The 22,312-nt window shown below is 43.9% G+C and overlaps 1 protein-coding gene across 2 annotated transcripts in view; it reads left to right on the top strand.

Moving 5' to 3' along the window:
- EML3 (EMAP like 3) overlaps positions 1-22,312 on the top strand; it is a 100,526-nt gene that overhangs the window by 4,355 nt on the left and 73,859 nt on the right. For both annotated transcript variants that reach the window (XM_075837316.1, XM_075837317.1), the window contains exons 2-4: positions 5,775-5,909; positions 11,456-11,519; positions 12,226-12,474. In XM_075837316.1, the coding sequence (XP_075693431.1) occupies positions 5,775-5,909; positions 11,456-11,519; positions 12,226-12,474 (448 nt within the window). The remainder of the gene's footprint in view (positions 1-5,774; positions 5,910-11,455; positions 11,520-12,225; positions 12,475-22,312) is intronic.

Genomic DNA, 22,312 nt, shown 5'->3' with positions numbered 1-22,312 from the left:
TTTGCATAAATATAAAATTGCTCATAACTTGGGCAAAAATTATCGTTTTTCAAAAAAAACAAAAAACTTTGCTGTTCTCTACATTGCAGCGCCGATCACATTCAATAGGAGATAGGGATTTGATAATCTGGTGACAGAGCCTCTTTAAAGAGGCTCTGTCACCAGATTCTCAAATCCCTTTCTCCTATTGCATGTGATCGGCGCTGCAATGTAGAGAACAGTAACGTTTTGTTTTTTTGAAAAACTTTCATTTTTGGCCGAGTTTTATGAGCTATTTTATATATATATATATATATATATATATGCAAATAAGCTTTGAAATGGACAATTGGGCGTTTTTTTTTCGTTATGTCCAACTGGGCGTGTATTGTGTTTTTAACTGGGCGTGTTTACTTGTTTTACTAACTGGGCGTTGTGAATAGAAGTGTATGATGCTGACGAATCAGTGACCAATCAGCATCATGCACTCCTCTCCATTCATTTACACAGCAGCATCGTTCTTACTAGAACGATGTGCAGCCACATACACAAGTGTCCTGATAATGAATACACATGACATCCAGCCTGGACGTCATGTGTACTCAGAATCCTGACACTTCTGAATCTTTTCTGTGAGATTCCAGCAAGCCACGCGTAATCTCGCGAGCATCATACACTTCTATTCACAACGCCCAGTTAGTAAAACAAGTAAACACGCCCAGTTAAAAACACATTACACGCCCAGTTGGACATACGAAAAAAAACACGCCAAGTTGTCCATTTCAAAGCACATTTGCATATATATAAAATAGCTCATAACTTGGCCAAAAATGAAGGTTTTTTAAAAAACAAAACGTTACTGTTATCTACATTGCAGCGCCGATCACATGCAATAGGAGATAGGGATTTGAGAATCTGGTGACAGAGCCTCTTTAAGTTACATTTAGATTTGAGCAAAAATTTAATTATAGCACACTTTACAATGACGCAAAGAAGGGGAAAGTGCTATCACAAGAACAATAAGGCTGGGTTCACACGACCTATTTTCAGACGTAAACGAGGCGTATTATGCCTCGTTTTACGTCTGAAAATAGGGCTACAATACGTCGGCAAACATCTGCCCATTCATTTGAATGGGTTTGCCGACGTACTGTGCAGACGACCTGTCATTTACGTGTCGTCGTTTGACAGCTGTCAAACGTCGACGCGTAAAAATACAGCCTCGTCAAAAGAAGTGCAGGACACTTTGGACGTTTTTGGAGCTGTTTTCTCATAGACTCCAATGAAAACAGCTCCAAAAACAGACGTAAAAAACGCAGCGAAAACGGCGCGAAAAACGCCGCGAAAAAAGCGAGTTGTTCAAAAAACGTCTGAAAATCAGGGGCTGTTTTCCCTTGAAAACAGCTCTGTATTTTCAGACGTTTTTGGTCACTACGTGTGCACATACCCTTAGGCAGAGCTGTATGTACACAGGTGAGCAGATACAGTATATGGACAAAAGTATGTGGACAACCATCCTAATTATTGAGTTCAGGTGTTTCAGCCACACCCATTGCACACAGGTGCATAAAATCAAGCACGCAGCCATGCAATCCATAGACAAACATTGTAGTAGGGCTGGGCAATTAATCGAAATTCAGCGCAATTAATCAACGTCATCTTGTGAATTTTGGTTTTATCAATTATTTTTTCCCGGTTTAAACTGTGTCTGCACCCTCAGGACTCCGATACAGTTTAATCCAATGGTAGAGCAGGGGACCTGCTCTACCATTCACTAGGTATCGCCGGACGCGAGGCAGTGACATCATCGCGCCTGTCTGCGCTGAGTTGCACAGACCAGAGGAGCAGAGGGATCTCCTGCACTCGTCGTTGGAACGGGGTTAGGTGAGTATGTTATAGTTAGTACGGCTGAAAAAAAGACACATGTTCAACCAAGGGACGGGAAAAGGGAAGGTAAAAATTTCTACACATAGGAGCTCATATTTTGTTCTAGGAAATTATCTAAGCCTTTTTTAAAGCAATCTACTGTCCCTGCTGTGACCAGCTCCTGCGGTGGCTATTCCATAGATTCACAGTTCTCACAGTAAAGAAGGCTTGTCGCCTTGTTTTTTGAGGGGGTTTTACATGGAACAGGATTTCACCATATTTTTTGTATGTGCCATTAATATATTTATATAAGTTAATCATGTCCCCCCTTAGTTGTCTTTTTTCAAGGCTAAATAGGTTTAATTCTTTTAATCTTTCCTTATAACTTAGATTCTCCATGCCCCTTATTAGCTTTTGTATATTATTATTTTTATCAGGCACTATTGGGGGCAGCTGTGGGGGCATTATACAGCGTGGAGGCAGCTATGGGGAACTTTATACTGTGTGGGGTGCAGCTTTGGGGGCTGTTATGGGGACATTATACTGTGTCAGGGCAGCTATAGGGGCATTATACTGCGTGGAAGTCTGTTATGGGGGCATTATACTATGTAGAGGTAGCTACAGGGGCATTATACCATTGGGGCAAAGTTATGGGGCATTATACTGTGGGGGGCAGTTATGGGGGACTTTAGACGGTGTGGAGGACAGTTATAGGGGCATTATACTTTGTGGGGGCAGCTATGGAGGCAATATACTGTGTGGGGACATCTACACGGGCATTATACTGTGGGGGGGGGCAGCTACAAGGGCATTATACTGTGTGGGGGCAGCTATGGGGGCATTATACTGTGTGGGGGCAGCTACATGGGCATTATACTGTATGGGGGCAATACACTGTGTGGGGAACACTATGGGGGTAATATACTGTGTGGGGGCAGTGTCAGGGGGTATATTATATACAGTAGTATACAGCAGGCTCGGGAGAATTCCTAATTCAATGGCGTAGCATGCAAATAAGGGGCGTGGCATGCAAAAAGGGGTGTGGTCTAAATAATTATTCAATAATCGTAATCAAGGTTACATGTTCAATTAATTAATTTTGATTTAGGTCATAATTGCCCAGCCCTACATTGTAGCTAGTACTGTGGGCCGTACAGAAGCGCTCAGTGACATTAAACATAGCACTGTCATAAGTATGCCACTTTTGCCACAAGTCCGTTTGTGATATAGATCTGCCCAGGTCAGCTGTAAGTGTCTAGGAGTAACAGGACAGCCACAATGCAATAGACAACACAACTAACACAGTGAGGAACTTACTGACGCGCTTGGCGTCTAAAAATCGTCTGTCATCTGTTGATTTACTCACTACAGAGCTCTAAACTGCCTCTATTGATATCAGCCAAAAACTGGACGTCAGGAGCTTGCTGAAAAGGGTTTTTATGGTTGAGCATTTGCAAACAAGCCTAAGATCACCATGTACAGTGCCAAGCATTGGATGGAGAGGTATAAAGCACGCCACCACTGGACTCTGGAGCAGTGGAAACGTGTTCTGTGGAGTGATGCATCACATTTCACTATCTGGCAGTCTGATACAAATCTGGGTTTGGCGGATGCCGTGCGAACGCTACCTTCCCGGAATGTATCGTGTCCAGTGCCGGATTAAGTAGACCATAGGCCCTGGGCTGTTACCCAAACTTGGGTCCCCCTTCTTTACCGCCGCCCTGCCGCACCGCAACTATTGTTAACACTACCTTTCTGTGTGAGCATTAACAAATGGGTGTTACGATTCCCCTTGTCACAGGGCTGTGTCCCTACATACTGACAGTCTCCAACCATGGCTGACAGTATCACACTGCAGGGACACATCCTCTTGACAAGGGGAATGGTAACACGCATTTGTCTATCCGTCCTGGACTGCACAAAGACACACTATGAAATACAAGGTTTTCCTATAATAAACATGTCAGGAGAGGGGGCAGATTCTCTATAAACCTAGTGACTCACAGGTGACGACTTCTCAGATTCTCGTAGTTTTTTCCCTCCTTCTCCATCCGGTCCAGACTTCTCTCGGCCATGACCCATTTCTGCAGAATTTGCCACTCCGATGTCTTCGGCTCCTGACTTTTCCAACATTTCCACACCTTTAAACGAAGATAAAATTATGGTGCCACACTGTGTCCCTAAATATAACATTATCATACACTGCGCCCCCGAATAAAATAGCACCAAACATTATGCCCCTAAATATAATTGTGTCAAACACTGTAAAGTAATGCACCAAATACACAGTGCCTCCTGTAGATGGCGCCACACACCCATGTAAATAGTGCCACACAAACACCCCTGTAGACAGCGCCACACAAACACCCCTGTAGACAGCGCCCCACACAACCCCTTTTGAGAGCGCCACACACACCCCTTGTATATAGTGCTACACAGCCCCCCTTGTTAATAGCGCCGCACAGTGTACTTAGTGCAAACAGAGAGGAGAGCGGTAGTGGTAGCTTACCGCTAACACTCTCCGCTCTGCCTGACGTGACTCACTGTCAGGAGGAGGTGGTCATGTGGCGGAGGATCACGCTTGATTGGGATCGGTGACGGCAAAGGAGTGGACCAGTCCAGTCACCTGACCTGAGTCATCTGACCTCATGTCGAGTGACAGGTCAGGTGTCTGGATTGGTCCACTCCCGGTACAGGCCTCACTTGGCAGCGGCCGGCCTGCATATCTTTCAGATTCCGCAGAAGTCAAGCGGAGTCTGAAAATATGCTTGGCCGCGGCCTATTCCTTTGCACTGCGCATGTACATTTTGGCGGATGCGCAGTGCAAAATTCCGGGAGTCCAGAAAAAGACGATGGTTTTTTCTGCCGGACGCTTCGAACGGCAGAAAAACACACCCATTTTTGCAGACAGTCCGTAAATTTACAGATGGTTGGCAACCCTGCCGGGCCCCATCTGGTGCTAGTGCCGCCACCGGTCATCAGGGGGCCTGTCGGGTCATGTGCGGTTCGGTCAGCCATGGGCCTCCTGGGAGCCGTGGGCCCCGGACGGCCGCCCAAACCGCCCTAATGATGATCTGCCACTGATTGTGCCTTCTGTATAATTTGTTGGAGGAGAGCTAATGGTTTGGGCTGTTCTTCAGGGTTTGGGCTAGGCTCATTATTTCCAGTGAAGGGTAATTTTAGATGATTGAATACGTCCAAATTGTGGGTAGAGTTTGGGGAAGGCCCTTTTCTGTTCTGGCATGACTGTGCCCCGGTGTACAAAGCAAGGTCCACAAAGACATGGTGTGACGAGTTTGGTGTGAAGGAAGTGGCCTGTTCCGAGCCCTGACCTCAACCCCATCGAATATCTTTGGATTTAATTGGAAGGCCAATTTTGAGCCATAGCCGCTCTAAAATCAGTGTCTGACCTCACAAATGCTTTTTTGGCTGAATGGGCACAAATTCCCACAAACGCACTCCAAAATCTTGTGGAAAACCTTCCCAGAATAGTGGAGGCGGTTATATTCCCGAAAAGGGGGCTCAACTTCATGTTACCGACCATGGTTTTAAAATCAGATGCCTGACAAGCTCATATAGGTGTGATGGTAAATTGTGCACATACTTTTGGCTATATAGTGTCGCAGTGTGAGCCAGTATCTGGATAGATAAGGGTGTGTACGTCTCCAGACATAGCGGAGGAGGGTGTGTACATTTTATTCACAGTGTGAAAGTTGAGCATATTGTGAAACAATAACATGGTTTGTGGTGTATGGAGCATACAGGAATGTGAGTAGCTGCGGGTGCTGACCTGTACATAATGCAGCCTGTGCAGGTGTATAATACAGAGGTGTGCAACTGACTGATATGCCAACAATAGACTACCACAGTCTGTTATGTGTTATTAGGAACAGCCCGGTAATATATATATATTTATTTTTATCACACAGATGAGTGCCCACCAGCAGGGTGGGAGATTCGTCTTCAGGCACAGGAGGAAGAAGTCATGTTGTTGAAGTCAGCCTTATGTGATGTTCTCCAAAGGATCCACAACCTGGAGACTCGCTTCCCTTCTGGACACCTTTGTAAGTAGTTCTGCAAGGGGTATGCTATCCCTTATAATACACGTTGTGTATGAAACACCACCATCCTTAGTAAAATGAAGTTCTGCAGCATCTGAGATGTGGATTATGATGTTCTGCTGCAGCTGGGGCACGTAACTATAACGCACACTACAGCTGCTGAACAGTACTAAAGTCAGCAGTTGGCACAGGAGAAGGGACTTCCTACAACATCGATCCATGTCATTCTGCTGCTGCAGTAAGAAATAACTTGTGCCCCTGAGGTCCCCTTATCTCTGTATATTCATGTACATGACATATATGTATGACATTTAATGTCCGCATGTGATGTTCACATAAATAATGCAAATAATATACAGACATGTCAATGGAAAATTGGAATGTTGTTGTTAATCTTTTCATTACCCTAGACCTCAGAGATGTTACCATGAACCCTTTTAACTACCCTAGACCACCAGGCATGTTTGCATGAACCCGTTACCGGGGAAGTTTGCATTAACCTCTTCACTAATCTAGGAAAGCTGGCAATAACTCATTCACTGCTTTAGACTGCAAGAGATAATCTAATCGATCCTTCCACCAGGGATGGAGCAAATTTTATATTGCTAGATAGTAGACACTACAAAACGTAATCTGGACGCCATGTAGAGTTTGCTGTGTATCTAGCTGCTGTATGGCTTATTATTTGGGCGCTATATAGAAATATTTATTTGATCCTGTTTTAAATGGCTGTTAGTGTTCGTGAACAATTACTTTAAGGCTGGGTTCCCAGGTAGCGTAAATGCTGTGGATTTTCCTCAACGGAATTCTGTGCAGAAATTCCGTAGCATTTTACAGTAGCAGCAAAGTGGATGAAATTCAGAAAATCTCAGGCCCACGCTGCGGAAAAAAAAGCAGCGTAGAGTTTATTAAATTGGAATTTAATTCCGCAGCATGTCAATTTATGCTGCGTTTTTGATTTTCCATTGCGGGTTCTCCCCATTTTGCAAATCCCGCAAAAAAAAAAGCCAAGTGTTGCGGCTTTACCCCACAAAAAAACGCAACTACGGAAAAACAAATAATCATACTTCCTGCAGTCTGGCCTCCTGGGATGACATTGCATCCTATGTGACCACTGCAGCCAATCACAGGCTGCAGAGGTCACACGGGCTGCAGCATCATCCAGGGAGGACTGACCAGACTACACAGAAGGGACGCGTCGCCATAACAATGGCCTACGTAAGTATGAGCGGTTTTTAGAGCTGCTTTCCGCAGCGGAAATTTAATCCGATAAAACGCACCACAATGTGGTGCGGTTTTCGGACTGAATGTACTGTGGGTTCCAGGTCAGATATGCTGCGTGGTTTTTACGCAGAGTATCCGTCCCGTGGGAACCCAGCCCAAGGGTCAGTTCACACAGTTTTGATTTTAATTGGTGGCGGAGGTGTTTTTTTCCCGTTTCCGCCTTTGACCTCCAATTAAAATCAATGGGAGGCAGAAAATACCTGCAGTGCTAGTTTCTGAGCATTTTTCGTGCCGTTTTTTGCCTGTGATCCTTGCATTCTATTCAATGGCCGTGGGCAAATAAACGCAGTGAAAGATGTGGAAAAAAGTATTAAAACAGCACTGGTAGTTCAAAAACTGCCAATTTTTAGACAGATTTTTTTTGCCTACAAAACACTCTGTGTAAACCGGTCCTAAGATGAAGCCCATCCTTTACAACTTCTGGAAAGGAGTTCTCCTGGTTTCTTGTAATAAGCAGTGCTGTGCATGTAGCAGCTGTCTCTGAGATCTACTCTAGATCTGCACTAGAAATATCAAAACTGTCATTTCAACTAATTTTATTTATAGAATTTATTTTTTACGGTTTTTATTCAGGACTAGACAAATCTTAGCCAGTTCTAAAAGTAGTTAGCCAGACAGGTATGTGCGAGCCTGGCTCTACACATGACAGTAAGCTTATGTGTGTTTTTGATGCAGTTTTACCACAGCTGCAAAATAGCATTCATTTACACATGTTTTTTACCATGGCAATTGCAGACAATGGTAAAGCCATGTATTTTCTGTACATGCAGTTTTGTTATGGGCCTGTAATCGTTCGTCTCCCTGTTGCACCTTTACCACACCATGTTCACATACCCTCAAAATTGGCCAGCGCTATTCCCTAGTTGTAATAGCAGGCTCCAACTTCTAAGTGATCACAGCCGGCCATCCTACCCCCCTTCCACTACAGCCAGTAGTCATAAGCCTTAGGCCTTATTCAGACGAATGTTGAATACGTCCGTGTGACGGCTGTTAAAACAACGGCCGCCACACGGATGCATGTATTTCAATGAGGCCGTTCACACGGCTGTTTCAACGGACCGTGTAAAGCAGGGGTCTCAAACTCGGCCGGGTAAGTGGGCCACATATAGAAAAATGGGAAGTTGACGGGCCGCATTACTTTCAAATTTGATACAATACAAAATTATTGTTAATCAATTAGTTATTTGATCTACTATAACACTATATTACTATAATAATACATTACTATAATAATACCGCTAGGTTTAAAGTTTGAGATTTCTCCACGTGCTTATTTCAACAATCCAGTTTAAGTGTCGCTAAATGCAGTCCGGCGGCTCAGTTGGCAGTGTTTGGCAGACACACATGTCAAGATTAGGCAGCCCGTTTTTAGATAGACACGGTGCCCTGTGTGGATGCTGCCGCGGTGCCCTGTGTGGATGCTGCCGCGGTGCCCTGTGTGGATGCTGCCGCGGTGCCCTGTGTGGATGCTGCCGCGGTGCCCTGTGTGGATGCTGCCGCGGTGCCCTCTAGATAATGCCACGGTGCCCCTGCTTTAGGGAAGACCCTAACAACACTGTCCATATATGGACACCGATGTCGGGGAATTCCACGGAATCCCGGAGCAGAGCCTATACTAGCGCTCTGCCCGGGACTCAGTGTTGTCAGGGTCTTCCCCAGAGCTGTCCATATATGGACAGCGATGTCAGGGAATTCCACAGAGTCCCGGAGCAGAGCCGATACTAGTGCTCTGCCCTGGACTCCGCTCTGGGGAAGCCCCTGATATACTGTCCATATATGGACAACGATGTCAGGGAATTCCAGAGTCCCGGAGCAGAGCCTATAGTAGCGCTCTGCACGGGACTCAGGCTCTGGGGAAGCCCCACACATCGCTGTCCATATGTGGACAGCGAAGTCAGGGAATTCCAGAGTCCCGGAGCAGAGTCTGTACTAGCGGCTCTGTGTACCGCGGGCCGCAGATGACAGCCCCAGGGGCCACATGCGGCTCGCGAGCCACATGCGGGCCGCATGCTTGAGACCCCTCATGTTTTGTTCCGTTTTCACGAATCCCTCAATAAACGCAAGTTTTCACGTTCGAGTTTCCCCATGTTTGTCTGAATAAGGCCTTACAGCTCTTACACTCTCCCTGTATTGGCATCAAGACTCTCTGAGCCCCTCCTTTATAGTAGTTTGGCCCCCAAACCTCCCACCTCTTCCAGTATTCACAGATTTGCACCAAGTCCCCGTCCAAGTAGCCGTTTCAAGGTTTCCCCCTGCTCGCCCCCCTCCTAGTATTAAAAGGGAATTTCCATTAACCTCTGCACTAGGGATGCACTGTGCATCGAAACTTCGATACTGTGCATCCCTAAACGGTTCGATACCGCTATTTCCTGTATTTCGATACTGAGCTGCGCAGCCGTACAGCTCAGTATAGTAATACATGAATGTATGGGAGCGCGGCTGCGGCTGTGTAATTCAGCCACAGCCCCGCTCCTGAATCATAAGTTCGCGGGGTCAGGATGATGCGATGCGGCCAGCGCTGCACTAATGAGCGGCGGCACTGGAGACAGAACATGGCGGGCGCACTACAAAATGCCCCCATGTTCTGTCTCCAGTGCCTGAACTGCCGCTCATTAATGCAGCGCCGGCCGCACCTCCTCATGCTGACCGCGCACGCACTTCCTGTCAGGAGCGGGGCAATGGCTGTATTACACAGCCGCAGCCCCGCTCTATAACTGCGGAGATCAGAGAAACCTCTCATCTCCGCCGCTATTCCCCTGAATGCTGCGATCACAGCTGACTGCAGCATTCAGGAGAAAATGAGAAGGGGGGATGCCCCTGGATCGCGTCACAGGGAATTCCTGTGACGCGATCGAGGGCCATGCCATATATGGGCAGACAGCCCAGGGTCTATTGACGGACCCCAGGGCTGTCTTACCATATTTCATGTTGTTAGGACATACCCAAGTATGTCCTAACAACTGCCTGTGTATTATCTGTCCACAGGTTAATGTACTGGCACATATCTGATATATGTCAGTACATTAAAGTTTAAAAATAAAGTAAAAACAAAGTATTGTTAAATGTAAAAAAAAATACACATTCACCTTTTTTACAATAAACATTAAAATAAGTCTCAATACATAAAATATTCACACATTCAGTATTGGCGCGCACAACAATGTTTTTGCATCATTTATGATGTGTACGCTGTAAAAAAATGAAATAAACATGGCTTTCATTCACTTATTAATGTGAGGCGCGATGAATTTAACCTCCATGTTCCTCACATTAATAGTAATTAACCCCATCATGTACCTCGCACATTAACCCATTATGACTGAGAAACATGATGGGATTAATTACTATTAATGTGAGGCGCGTTCAAAATTCATCACACGTCGCGCCTCACATCAGAAAACAGAAGAATTTTTTTTTTTTATTACTGTTGGCAAAGTATCAAAATTGGTATCGAAATCGCAATACTAAATGAAGTATCGGTATCAAAGTCCAAATTCTGGTATCGTGACATCCCTACTCTGCACTATCCCAGGCCATCGGGGAAGCTGGTATTGACCCATTTACTACTTTAGACTACAAGAGATTTTATCCTTGCCCCTTCCACCAGGAAAGAAGCAAATTACTATGGGCTGCCTTGATTTGCATTTGCTGCTGATTCAGGAGGAGCACACAGATTTTTTATTATATTATATATTGCTACCGGCATCTTCATCGATATTACATCAGTCTGGGTGGGCACATGCTTTAACTTTAGTGGTACTCCAGCTCATGTGCGTTATCTATGATTAGAGTCGGCTGCTACATGAGCCCCTCTGAGACTAATAAGGTGCAGGCGATATCATTTACCGAAACTCAAAGATTATTGTAGCATATGTTCAAATTGTTGCATTACCAAAAAATGTGTATGTCTATTTACAGGCAATAGTACACTCAATAAGGGCACATTCACACAGGGTGGTAATGGTGCGGCTGAGAAATGCATGGCAAAACGTCAATCATGGTAAAATCACAGTATAAAAAATGCATGTACAGTATTTACATGCAGTTGGTGCAGTAAGGGTTTGGCTATCTTTCGCCATTACGGCTTCATGTGAATGTACATTGAGACGCTAATTTGGGCATCTCTTTGAGCATTGGCACTAAACCTAGAAACATGATCTATGTGTATCCGACATCTAAATATCTATGCTATAGAGAATTAATACGAAGTACAATTATGCATAGTATTAAATGCCATTATTGATAGGGTGTTTTGACTTCTGCAGGTGACTCCTCATCATTCATCGTGCAGCCTGTCAGTAATGTCACTTCAACTCTGAAAGCCATCAGGTACCAATATGTTTACATATACATATGTTTTCTTACAATTATTTATAATTTGGACTTTACTTTAAAACGGAGGAATTTGAAAGTGAGGGGTCAACACATTTTCTTTTCTTTGTATATGCCCAAATAAGCGGTTTCAGCAAATACCCAGCAATTTGGATTAAAATAAATAATCTGCACAATTTCCCAGTTCTCTGAATGCAGCCTGCGGTGTAAACAGTGGATGTTATCATTCTGGTTGTCATAGCTACATCCAAGAACATGTAAATGTCTTCTAGTCTGGACCAGATATACTAATTTATATATAACTAATATACTAGAGTGGATTTTAGGGGCTTGGTCTGATATCTGGATTAAATTTGGAGTCTGGAATGAGGTCTGAATTAATTTTAGGGATCTGGATTTATGTAGGGATCTGGTCTGTGGTCTGGATTAATTTTGGAGTTTGGTCTGAGGTCTATTTTAGTTTTGGGGTTTGGCCTGGGATTTTAATGCCTCCCATGCTCCCATCCTGCAATTTATTTATGTTTGTCCCAGTGGAGGCACAAAAAAAAGCAAGAAAGGCAAGAGTTATGAGGCAGAGTTCTGTAGTAGACGATGGAGAATTTATAATATGTATGTGTGGTGAGGAGAATCTTTTGCTGTAAGGGGCCAAGAAATTCCTGATGGCCCTGCTTGCAGATTCATAAAATATTTTGTTCTTTTGCAGTCAGCCCGTGGAAAGAACAGAAGATTATAAATTTGTACAGTGTACTGTTGGAACGCAAACAGAGTGCTGTTTGGTTGATAAAGGACCCAAAGACTGTCTAGATGCAGTGGATGTGACCGTACTGTGTGAGAATGACTCACTCAATGGAATTGCTGAGTCCGAAGAGGTGAAAAAGGTATTCCAGAGCCCACCGCCAGAAAATGGTGGAGCCGGTGTACGCACTGTGACGCCTCTGACAAAGAAGGAGCTGTAAGTGTAATGCTATGCAAGCAATGTCATGTTTACATAAGATCCAGTAATGCGGAGTTCACTGGCATCGTGGTTTCCATATTTAGGATCCATGATGGATATCATGGATCATCTATGACCACTTGGATTAATCAAAAAGCAATGGAAACCTGATAGAAAAAAAACTAAGGCAAGTGTAAACAAAGCCTAAGTCATCAGTGCCAGCCATGTGTCAGCTGATTATATGTTCCTCTAGCTTCAGTCTATTTGTGCCCTTAGATCTATATTTGTAAGGTCTTGTCTTCATGGTGACATAACCACAGCACTGGGACATCCTACTTCTTGCTTCTGCTTTCTCTGATCGTGATATGGCAGACTGGAGTAGAATTAGGGTGAAGTCACATGTGGATTATGTGCCTTGTATTTCCACAATGTATTTTTAAGTTGCAGAAAACGTTACCATGTAATCTAATGGGAAAAATATTCTGCAACTCCGATTTCTCAATTTCTTCCGGTGCAGAATATTTTTCCTAATTGCATTACATGGTAAATACGCCACGTGTGACTGCAGACTTATAGTATAGCATCCGCTACGTCACAGCCGCATTGTGCGACATCTGCAGGCCACTAGTGTTGCCATGTAGCCTGAGCCTAATAAGGGTTGTGCCCATTCTTGAATTGGGCATGGATTATGGATCTATCTAATAAGGCATATTGGGCTACATTTATCAAATAAAATGCACCAGAATTGACGTAATGAGCACTAGCAAAGTAATGTGAAAGGCGTCTTTAATTTTTAATCCTGCTATGAAGCATATACTACAGATTTGAAAAAAGTTGCATCAAAGGGATGTGGCATCTTTACAGGAAACAAGCTGCTGTATGATGCGACAAATTTATTTAAAGGCGCACATCCTCCTAATAAATTTGTTGCATCTTTGCCATAGATTTCATTCGGTGCCACAAGGACATCCAGCCAGGAGCTGTTGTAGATTCTCGCTATAATTTACATAACTTTTTGGCTGCCATAGATTTACTCTGGATTCGAGTGGCCCCTGTCCCCATTTGCTAAGCTTCGCCATAATTATTTTTTTTTGTGTGGCGGAAACGGCCCAAAAGGCGCAAATTTTTTGGCTTTTTGTGACCTTTCTATGTCAGAAAACTGGTGTAGAATTTTTTTATTTCTCAATGCATTATGTGCTAGCACCATTTTGTGGTACATCATATTGTATGTATGACCTACATGAAGGGGCAGATTACAATTTTCATTTATAAAGGAAATGATCATGTCAGATTACAATCACGTTCTGCTTGAATTTACTTTCCTCTTTACTGGTACAGTCATGTAAAGTAGATACATGGTAAATGTATCACGTGTCATATGCCCTGACACTTGTGGCAGAAAAACAAAATGTTAAATCAAATAAACAATGTTATTTTGTAGGGGTGGTGCGCGATTTTTTTGTCTTTTCATGTTTTATGGGGTGCAATACCAGATGTAGCCCGTGGACAAGTGTAGCACTGTTTCAAGAAGAGAGCAGTCATCTTTTTCTAATCTCGTACAGCCTCTTTAACTTCCCAATGGTTAGGGGCTATTGACAAAATCGAAATCACTGTTTACCGCTATCAATTGTTGTGCTATGGAAGGCAGACTACAGACTTGCATGTAACCTCTCCATGGCCGTCTGGGAAGCTACAGGGAGTTCGATTACCCAGTTACCTGGGGAATTTGGTTACCCTCAAGCTTTTGAAACTCTCCTGCTTGCAGGGAATTAAGAAATATATTAGGAAACGTCATTACCTATAATTTTTGCATGTATTATCTTATGTGCATCCAAATTAAAGGGAAAGTGTCATCAGAAAACGAACTTTTGTTTACTTCAAGATTTTATGCGAAGTATATTTATTTAGAATTAAGCTTAATTTTTTTCTTTAAGTGAGCATGACTTTTTTTTTTTTTTTTGTGGTATGGAATAGCGTAGTAGACACTATTCCATACAACGGGATCCCACGAAAGAAGTACACCGCACAGTATGTTTTTTTTTTAACATGGCAGCCCATGGGTGACATATTCCAATGTAGGGTATATTTCCCAGGCGTTAAATGTCATGAGATTTTCAATAGCTTTTCATGACTTATAGGTTAAACAGATTCCATAATAGCCTATAGGTGACGAATGTCTGTGACTGATGACTAACTGTGGCATCCACCACCTGTAGGCCAGTATGGCATCTGTTTTAGGTATACTTCATGAAAAGGTCATGAGAGTTCATGACTCATCTGTTTAATGGATATTATGGGTGAAAGATACCACTGTTAGGCATCCCTCCAACCTACATAAGCATTGGGAGCTTTTCTTTGTGTAGGTATTAAACGTAGGCCAAAAAACATGATGTGCATGGGTTCTTACAGAGCTTTCCAATGTGCTGGACTTCGGCGCTGTGTGTTGCAAAAATATTGGAGGAAAACTTCTAATGGGCTTTTTATTTTTTTTTGTTTTTGTTTTTTTAAATATCTACTAAAAGGTAAAAATAGACTTTTGACAGACATTATAATTTGGGGTCTGAGCACTGAGACCCCCACCAATCGCTAACACAAATCGCCAAACGTTATCAGGTGAGCACTGTGGCACTTAGTTTCTGCTCGGCTTACCTCGGAAAGCCGAGCGAGAGGTGTACGGGCTCAATATTAAAGTCTGAGTCCGTACACTGCTCACTCAGCTTTCCGAGTAGAGCCGAGCAGAAACTAAGCGGCACAGCACTCACCTGAGCGTTTCTGCTGCTTAGTTTTAGCGATCGGTGGGGTCCTCACCAATGGACATGGCTATAGGGGGTGCAGAGGTAAAAGTCGCACATGGACCCTGAGCCTAAGGGGGCTCTGAAATACCCTCAGCCGCATGAAAAGACACCAGTTTTATAAATGATATATGGTAGGTGGGGGCCCTTTTATAGATTTTGAAGTGGGGCCCAGGAGCTTAAAGTTATTCCTTTTTCTCAGACCCCACAATCAAAACTTCTGACATGTCACTATGACTTGTCAAAAGTTTTTTGAAAGTATAGGTACACTTAGATGGTGGAGTCCATGGTGGAATAACATATAACTCAATCGAGCTTTGTCCAGGGCACCTTGTCCAGGGCACTAATTTGCTTAAATTAGTCAGTGGCATAACATTTAGGGTATGTTCACACGGCTTGGCAAAATAAGTCTGAAAACAGCTCCTGATTTTCAGACGTTTTTGTAGCAACTTGTGTTTTTCGCGGCGTATTTTACAGATGTTATTGGAGCTGTTTTTCAATGGAGTCAATGAAGAACTGCTCCAAAAACGTCCCAAGAAGTGACATGCACTTCTTTTTCGCGGGCGTCTTCTTACGCACCATCTTTTGACAGTGACGTGTAAAATAACACCTCGTGGGAACAGAACATCGTAAAACCCATTGAAAGCAATGGGCAGATATTTGTAGGCGTAATGGAGACATTTTTTCAGGCGTAATTTGAGGCGTAAAATGCCCGAATTACGTCTGAAAACCATGCGTGTGAACATACCCTTAGCGTTTCTGTTGACAGACACATTGGTTGTTAAAAATGATCTGTTATGGAAAGGATTATCTGTTAAAAAATTGGCCCTTGCTGTTGATACCAGTCAGAATATAATCTCTAGTCTTTTTTTTTTCGGCACCAAGTTTGAAAATGTACCGATGTGCTGTTCTCAAGCAAATGCACTGGCGTGAAATCTCCTGCAGGATCTGGAGCTCACTCAAAAGTACTTCATTATTAAGTATAATGAAGACAGTCCATTTGCTTGCTGACAGTCCAGTGTATGCTGTTTTCTAGAAGAGGGTCCCTTGGTCGGGACTATTAGCGAAAGCACGGAGCTTGAATTAAACACAATAGATGTGTGCCGAATGGAGCAGTTCCCTTCCATATCAGTTGGTCTCTGGAAGAGGATGGGTGAGGACCTGGAAAATGAATTATTGTCATATTTGCTACCAGAACTTCCGGCTATGCCTGCAAGGGAATAAAAGATGGTCATTATTGGTGCAGTTTTGGGCCTTGGGAGGGTGGCATCAGGGAACTTCTAGTCTTCCTGTAGGGTTTTCCTTTTTTTTTAACATTGTTTGGAGCTGGAAATATAATCACATTACCAACTTTTTCAATTTTACACTTTTCCAAGCAGTTACATAAGGTCTTGAAAGTTTCTGTGGCCTTTGAATGTAAGCGACAAACGGGAATTTGTTGTCTATGGAGAACATTCAACACATTTCACGCTATTATTTATATAGTCTTATGGCACATTTCGTGCAAGACTGTTTGCAGAAGTATGGACAACTAATTAATGAGGCCAGTATTCCCAAGCTACATTTATTCATATTCAGCCTCATATTATTCAGCTTCATATTTTGATGCTAAAGTATTTGATAGCACAAATTTTATTTTGCCTCTTTAGGTTCTCAGACAACACTTATTGTAGTAATAAATAGTGAGAGATATCGTTACCCTTTTCCATTAATGTCCTAGTGTACACCGTTAAAGGGATATGTTTCTCAAGTTGAAATGAGGAATATGTTCTCTGTAGCATTAATAAAACCGATTATGGTTTTGCTAAAGCTATGAGCAGAATTGCATGTTTTTTTTGGGGGTCATCTTTTCTTGGAATGGAAGGTTACTCGATCAAGTCTTTGACCTCTTTTGGGAACAGATAGGCTTTCATTTCTTGGCTAACATATAGTGCAGCAGACTGCCTGGATGCATGGTGGCTATATGTCTCATAACACACAATTGCCTAAAAAAACGTTAAAAGTGATAAGAGCTTATTGTTCATGTATTTTGATTACTTTTCTTCTTATTTGTTTGTTACTTCCTAATCTCAAAGCGCTGCGGGATTGGTTGGAGAGACAACCCTAGGCGGAACGGTACCAAATAAAGAATTCAATTCCAAGCTGAACATTCCTGTGACCATAGTATCCAGCGAGTAGACGCACCGGGTTTCTGCCTATCTGGACTCCAGGTCCGCGGCAAACTCCTTCCAAAAGGATCTAGTGGATCATCTCCAGTTGCCCACAATTCCCCTGGAGATCTCTTTGGCTGTTGCCTCGGTGAATGGACTGCCGCTTCCCAATCCGATTGTATCTAAGACCAATCTGCTGAAGCTCTAAGTTGGAGCCCTTCATTCGGAACAAATTTAGTTTCTGGTTTTGCCCAAAGCCATCAATCCTGTTCTGCTGGGCCTGCCTTGGCTTTGACTACATACCCCAGTCCTGGACTGGAATTCCGGAGAGGTTCTCCATTTGGGCTCCAAATGCCTCAGTTACTCTCTGTTGCAGATCCATCCTGTCCAGCCTCCTCTGCCTCAGTCATTGGCAGGATTACCCCCTCATTTCGCTCAGTTTGCGGATGTCTTCAGCAAGAGGGAGGCTGAGATGCTGCCTCAACATCGGACCTATGACTGCCCCATTGAACTTGTTCCAAATGCTTCTCTTCCCAGTAGACGGGTATGTCCTCTCTCCTTGCCAGAGACCCTATCCATGTCGGCCTATGTGAAGGAGATTTTGGAGAGTGGTTTGATACGAAAGCCTTCCTCCCCGGCTGGGGCCGTGTTCTTCTCCGTGAAAAAGAAAGACTGATCTCTTCGACCCTGCATTGACTACAGTGGTCTCAACCAGATCACGGTCAAGAACAAATACCTGTTGCCACTTTTATCCGAACTGTTTGATCATATACGAGGAGCCAGGATTTTTTCAAAATTAGACTTGCGTGGGGCTTATAATTTGATCTGAATCCGTCAAGGGTAAGATGGCGTTCAACAACCGAGACGAGCACAACGAATACCTGGTAATTCCCTTTGGACTGTGTAACGTTCCTGCGGCCTTCCAGTAATTCGTCAATGATCTCTTCCGAGATCTCCTCTATGTCTGTGTTGTAGTCTATCTCGATGATATTTTGATTTTCTCCCCAGATCCGACAACTCATCGGAGGCATGTCCGTCAGGTTCTACAGCGATTAAGGGAGAATCGTTTATATGCCAAGCTGGAGAAGTGCGTCTTTGAAAAGAATTCTCTGCCCTTCCTGGGCTACATCATGTCAGATCAAGGTCTTAAGATGGATCCTGAGAAAGTAATGTCCGTTCTGGAATGGCCATGTCCTTAAGGCCTGAGGTCCATACAGCGTTTTCTGGGATTTGCCAATTTCTACTGGCAGTTTATCCCAAACTTCTCATCACTGACGGCTCCCATCTCTACCCTTACCAAGAAGAATGTGAACGTCAAGGTGTGGACTCCAGAGGCATAATCTGCATTTATTAGCCTCAAGAAAGCCTTCACTTCAGCCTCGATCCTCCATCATCCTGAGGTGTCTCGGCAGTTCTCATTGGAGGTGGATGCTTCTTCTGTTGGTGCAGGTGCACTTCTGTTCCAGAGGAGCTCCAAAAGAAAGGCAGTAGTATGTGGCTATTACTCAAGACTTTTTGCAGAGCTCAACTACTCTATTGGGGATCGGGAGCTACTGGCCATCAAATTGGCTCTGGAATGGTGGAGACATCTTCTAGAGGGTGCAGCTCACCCCAAACTGATCTACACCGACAACAAGAACCTCACCTATCTCCAGTCGGCTCAACGACTAAACCCGCGTCAAGCCATGTGGTTGCTGTTCTTCACCCGTTTCCAATTAGTGCTCCAGTACCGTCCCTCTGACAAGAATGGGAGGGCCTATGCACTGTCCATGTCATATCAGACAGATTACACGGTGGAGTCCTTCAAAGTATTGTAGACCCGTCCTGCATTGCCACTGCCAATCCTTTGCAGGTTAGAGACATCCCCCCGGGGAGGACTTTTGTTCGTTTGGCAGACAGAAGAAGAATTCTCCACTGGGGTCACAGCTCTAAACTGGCCGGACAGACCTGATTACTTATCATTTCTGGTGGCCCACACTACCCAAAGATGTTGTGGACTTTGTCTCTTTCTGCACGGTGTGTTCTTCTAACAAGGTTGCTCACTCCAAGCCAGCCGGCCTGCTCCAACCTCTGTTTGTACCCAATGTCCCCTGGCAGCACATTGCGATGGACTTTGTCACAGACCTTCCTCCCTCAGCAGGATGCAACACTGTCTGGGTGATGGTGGACTGGTTCTCGAAGATGGCACATTTTATCCCGCTGACAGGCCTACCTTCTGCTCCCCGACTGGCAAGTCTCTTCATTCAGCACATCTTCCGCATGCATGGCTTGCCCCTGAGTAGAGGTCCTGGGAGCCGGAAGAGAACCTCAGTGCTCCTGTCCCCATTAAGAAGTTCCTGTCTCGCTCTGGCCCCAAGAAGAGATAAGGAAAGTGGTGGGATACTGTAGCATCCATGGCCGCGGACCGTCAGAATTACTTACCCCCCAGCGGTCGCAGCCATGGATCTGTCCGCTGTGTCCCGTAGGGTGCGCGCTCGTGCCCGGCCTTAAAGGGCCAGCGCACGCACATGGGAATCCTCATCATCAATTAGCCCATGATCCCCTGGACAATAAGAAGGGCCCTGCCCCTTTGCTCATTGTCTGAGCGTTGTTCGTATTCAATATGTCAGTCTTGCAAATGGTCCCTTAGTGTTATCCTGTTCCCGTTATTTCCTGTGCCCTGTATCCTGTATTCCGTGCTGTGTCCTTGTATCGGAGCCTGTTGTTGTTGGAGTCGTGTCCTACTGCACCTGCTGTCATCAGCCACGTCCAGAGTTATCCGCCACGTCTGGCGCAACCTACTGCACCCACCTCCATCCGTGCAAAAGCCTCGGCCACTGTCTGGACTATTCAGGTACCCTAGTGCGGGACTTTGTATTGCTTGGGTGCTCTGTTGTTTGGCCAGCTTTCTCCCCGCTGCAGTGGTGCGGCCTAGTGTGTCCACATACCCACAGACGGTGACAGACCCGCATCTATCTGACATTTATTACCTATCCTGTGTCCCTCATGGGAAAACCCCTTTAATAAATAAGTTGAATAATAGTGGTCCCATCACAGAACCCTGGGGTACACCACATATGACCGGTGACTATTCAGAGTAGGAATCCTTGACCACAACTCTCTGGATACGGTCCTTGAGCCAATTCTCAATCCAATTACAAACTATACTTTCTAAACCTATAGTCCTTAATTTACGCATTAGGCGTCTATGAGGGACAGTGTCAAATGCCTTTGCAAAGTCCAAAAACATTATATCCACAGCAGCCCCTCTGTCGACTTCTACTCACCTCTTCATAAAAACAAATCAGGTTGGTTTGACAATTCTTAATATATTTCTCTGTTTTGATTGCAATTTGAAACCGAATAGAATCCAGGAAGAGGCGGATATTAACCCCTTGACGCATTATCACATACATGTACTGATGTAGCCGTCTTTAACTTGATTCTGATAACTTGCTGCAGCGTAATATCACACAACAAAAGCCATTGAAAGTCATTGAAAAAGTCCAGATAAGAGATCTAGCCATTGTTTATTTAATTCGTTAAAAGTCCAGGTAAAGACGGCTACATCTGGACGTGAGAAGTGTCATAGGGAAGTATGGAGGGCGCTCACTCACTGAGCGCCCTCTATACCTTGCGGGTGTCAGCTGTGTTTTACAGCTGACAGCCTAGACAGCGATCGAGCTGTTCCTGGCTGTTTAACCCCTTAAATGCTGCAGTCAATCGTGACTGCAGTATCTGAAGCGTTGAAAAGAGGGGGCGGCCCCCTCCTCCTCCATGAAGGCACCCATGGAGGGTGCCTTTTGTCTGCCTCTGTTACGGCTCATCAGAAGCCTATGAAAATGACGATATACTGCAATACTTTAGTATTGCAGTATTTTGTAGCAGCGATCTAATGATCGCTGGTTCAAGTACCCTAGGGGCACTAATAAGTGGTGTAAAAAAAAAAGTTATTAGTAGTAAAAAAAATATTAAAAGTTAAAAAAAATCTTTTCCCATTTTTCCTCTAAAGTTATGTAAAAATAAACAAAATTGGTAACGCTGCGTCCGTAAAAGTCTGAACTATTACAATACACCGTTATTTAACTCGCACAGTGAACACAGTAAAAAGCAAAAAATGTAAAACGCGAAAATCGCTGTTTTTAGGGTCACCTTAGATCTCAAATTAATTTTCTAAAAAGTAGTCAAAAAGTTGTACGTACCAAAAAATCTACAGCTCATCCCTCAAAAAACAAGCCATCACATCGCTCAATCCACGGAAAAAAAAAGTTATGGCTCTCAGAATGTGATGAAACAAAACAGTTTTTTTTTTTTAAACTAATAAAATATTAAAAAAACTATATAAATTTGGGATCACCGTAATCGTATTGAGCCACAGTATAAAGTTATGTTGTCGTTTTTACCACACGGTGAAAGCCATGAAAACAAAAACCCAAAAAACTATTTAGCATTCAGTTTTTTCCAATTTCAGCCCGCAACGATTTTTATTTTTTTTACAGTTTCCCAGTACATTATATGGTACTTGAAATGGTGCCATTAGAAACTACAATTCCTCCCGCAAACAATAAGCCCTCACACCAATCTATTGACGGAGAAATAAAAAAGTTCTTGGCTCTTGGAACGAGGGGAATGAATAAATTTAAAATGGCTCGGTCCTTAACCCCTTAGTGACCACCAATACGCCTTTTCACTAAGGGGCATTAGGCTAGGCCGTCGCTTTTTCACAGCAGCCCAGTCTAAGTCCTGCACGGGTGTCCCTTGCAGGCTGGAGCAACCGGGCTCCTGCTCCAACAGCCGCGATCGAAGTTTACTTAGATCGCGGCCATTTAACCCGTTAAATTCTCAATAACGACCGTGGCATTTTTTATTTTTTTTTCTTTATCAAGATTTTTATTTTGCAAAAAAAGATTACAGCATATAAAACATTGTACAATA

This window comes from Rhinoderma darwinii, chromosome 9 (assembly GCF_050947455.1).
Source record: "Rhinoderma darwinii isolate aRhiDar2 chromosome 9, aRhiDar2.hap1, whole genome shotgun sequence".
NCBI classification, from domain to species: Eukaryota; Metazoa; Chordata; class Amphibia; order Anura; family Rhinodermatidae; genus Rhinoderma; species Rhinoderma darwinii.
The sequence above is the reverse complement of the archived record's forward strand: the minus strand, read 5'-3'. Positions and strand labels throughout refer to the sequence as shown.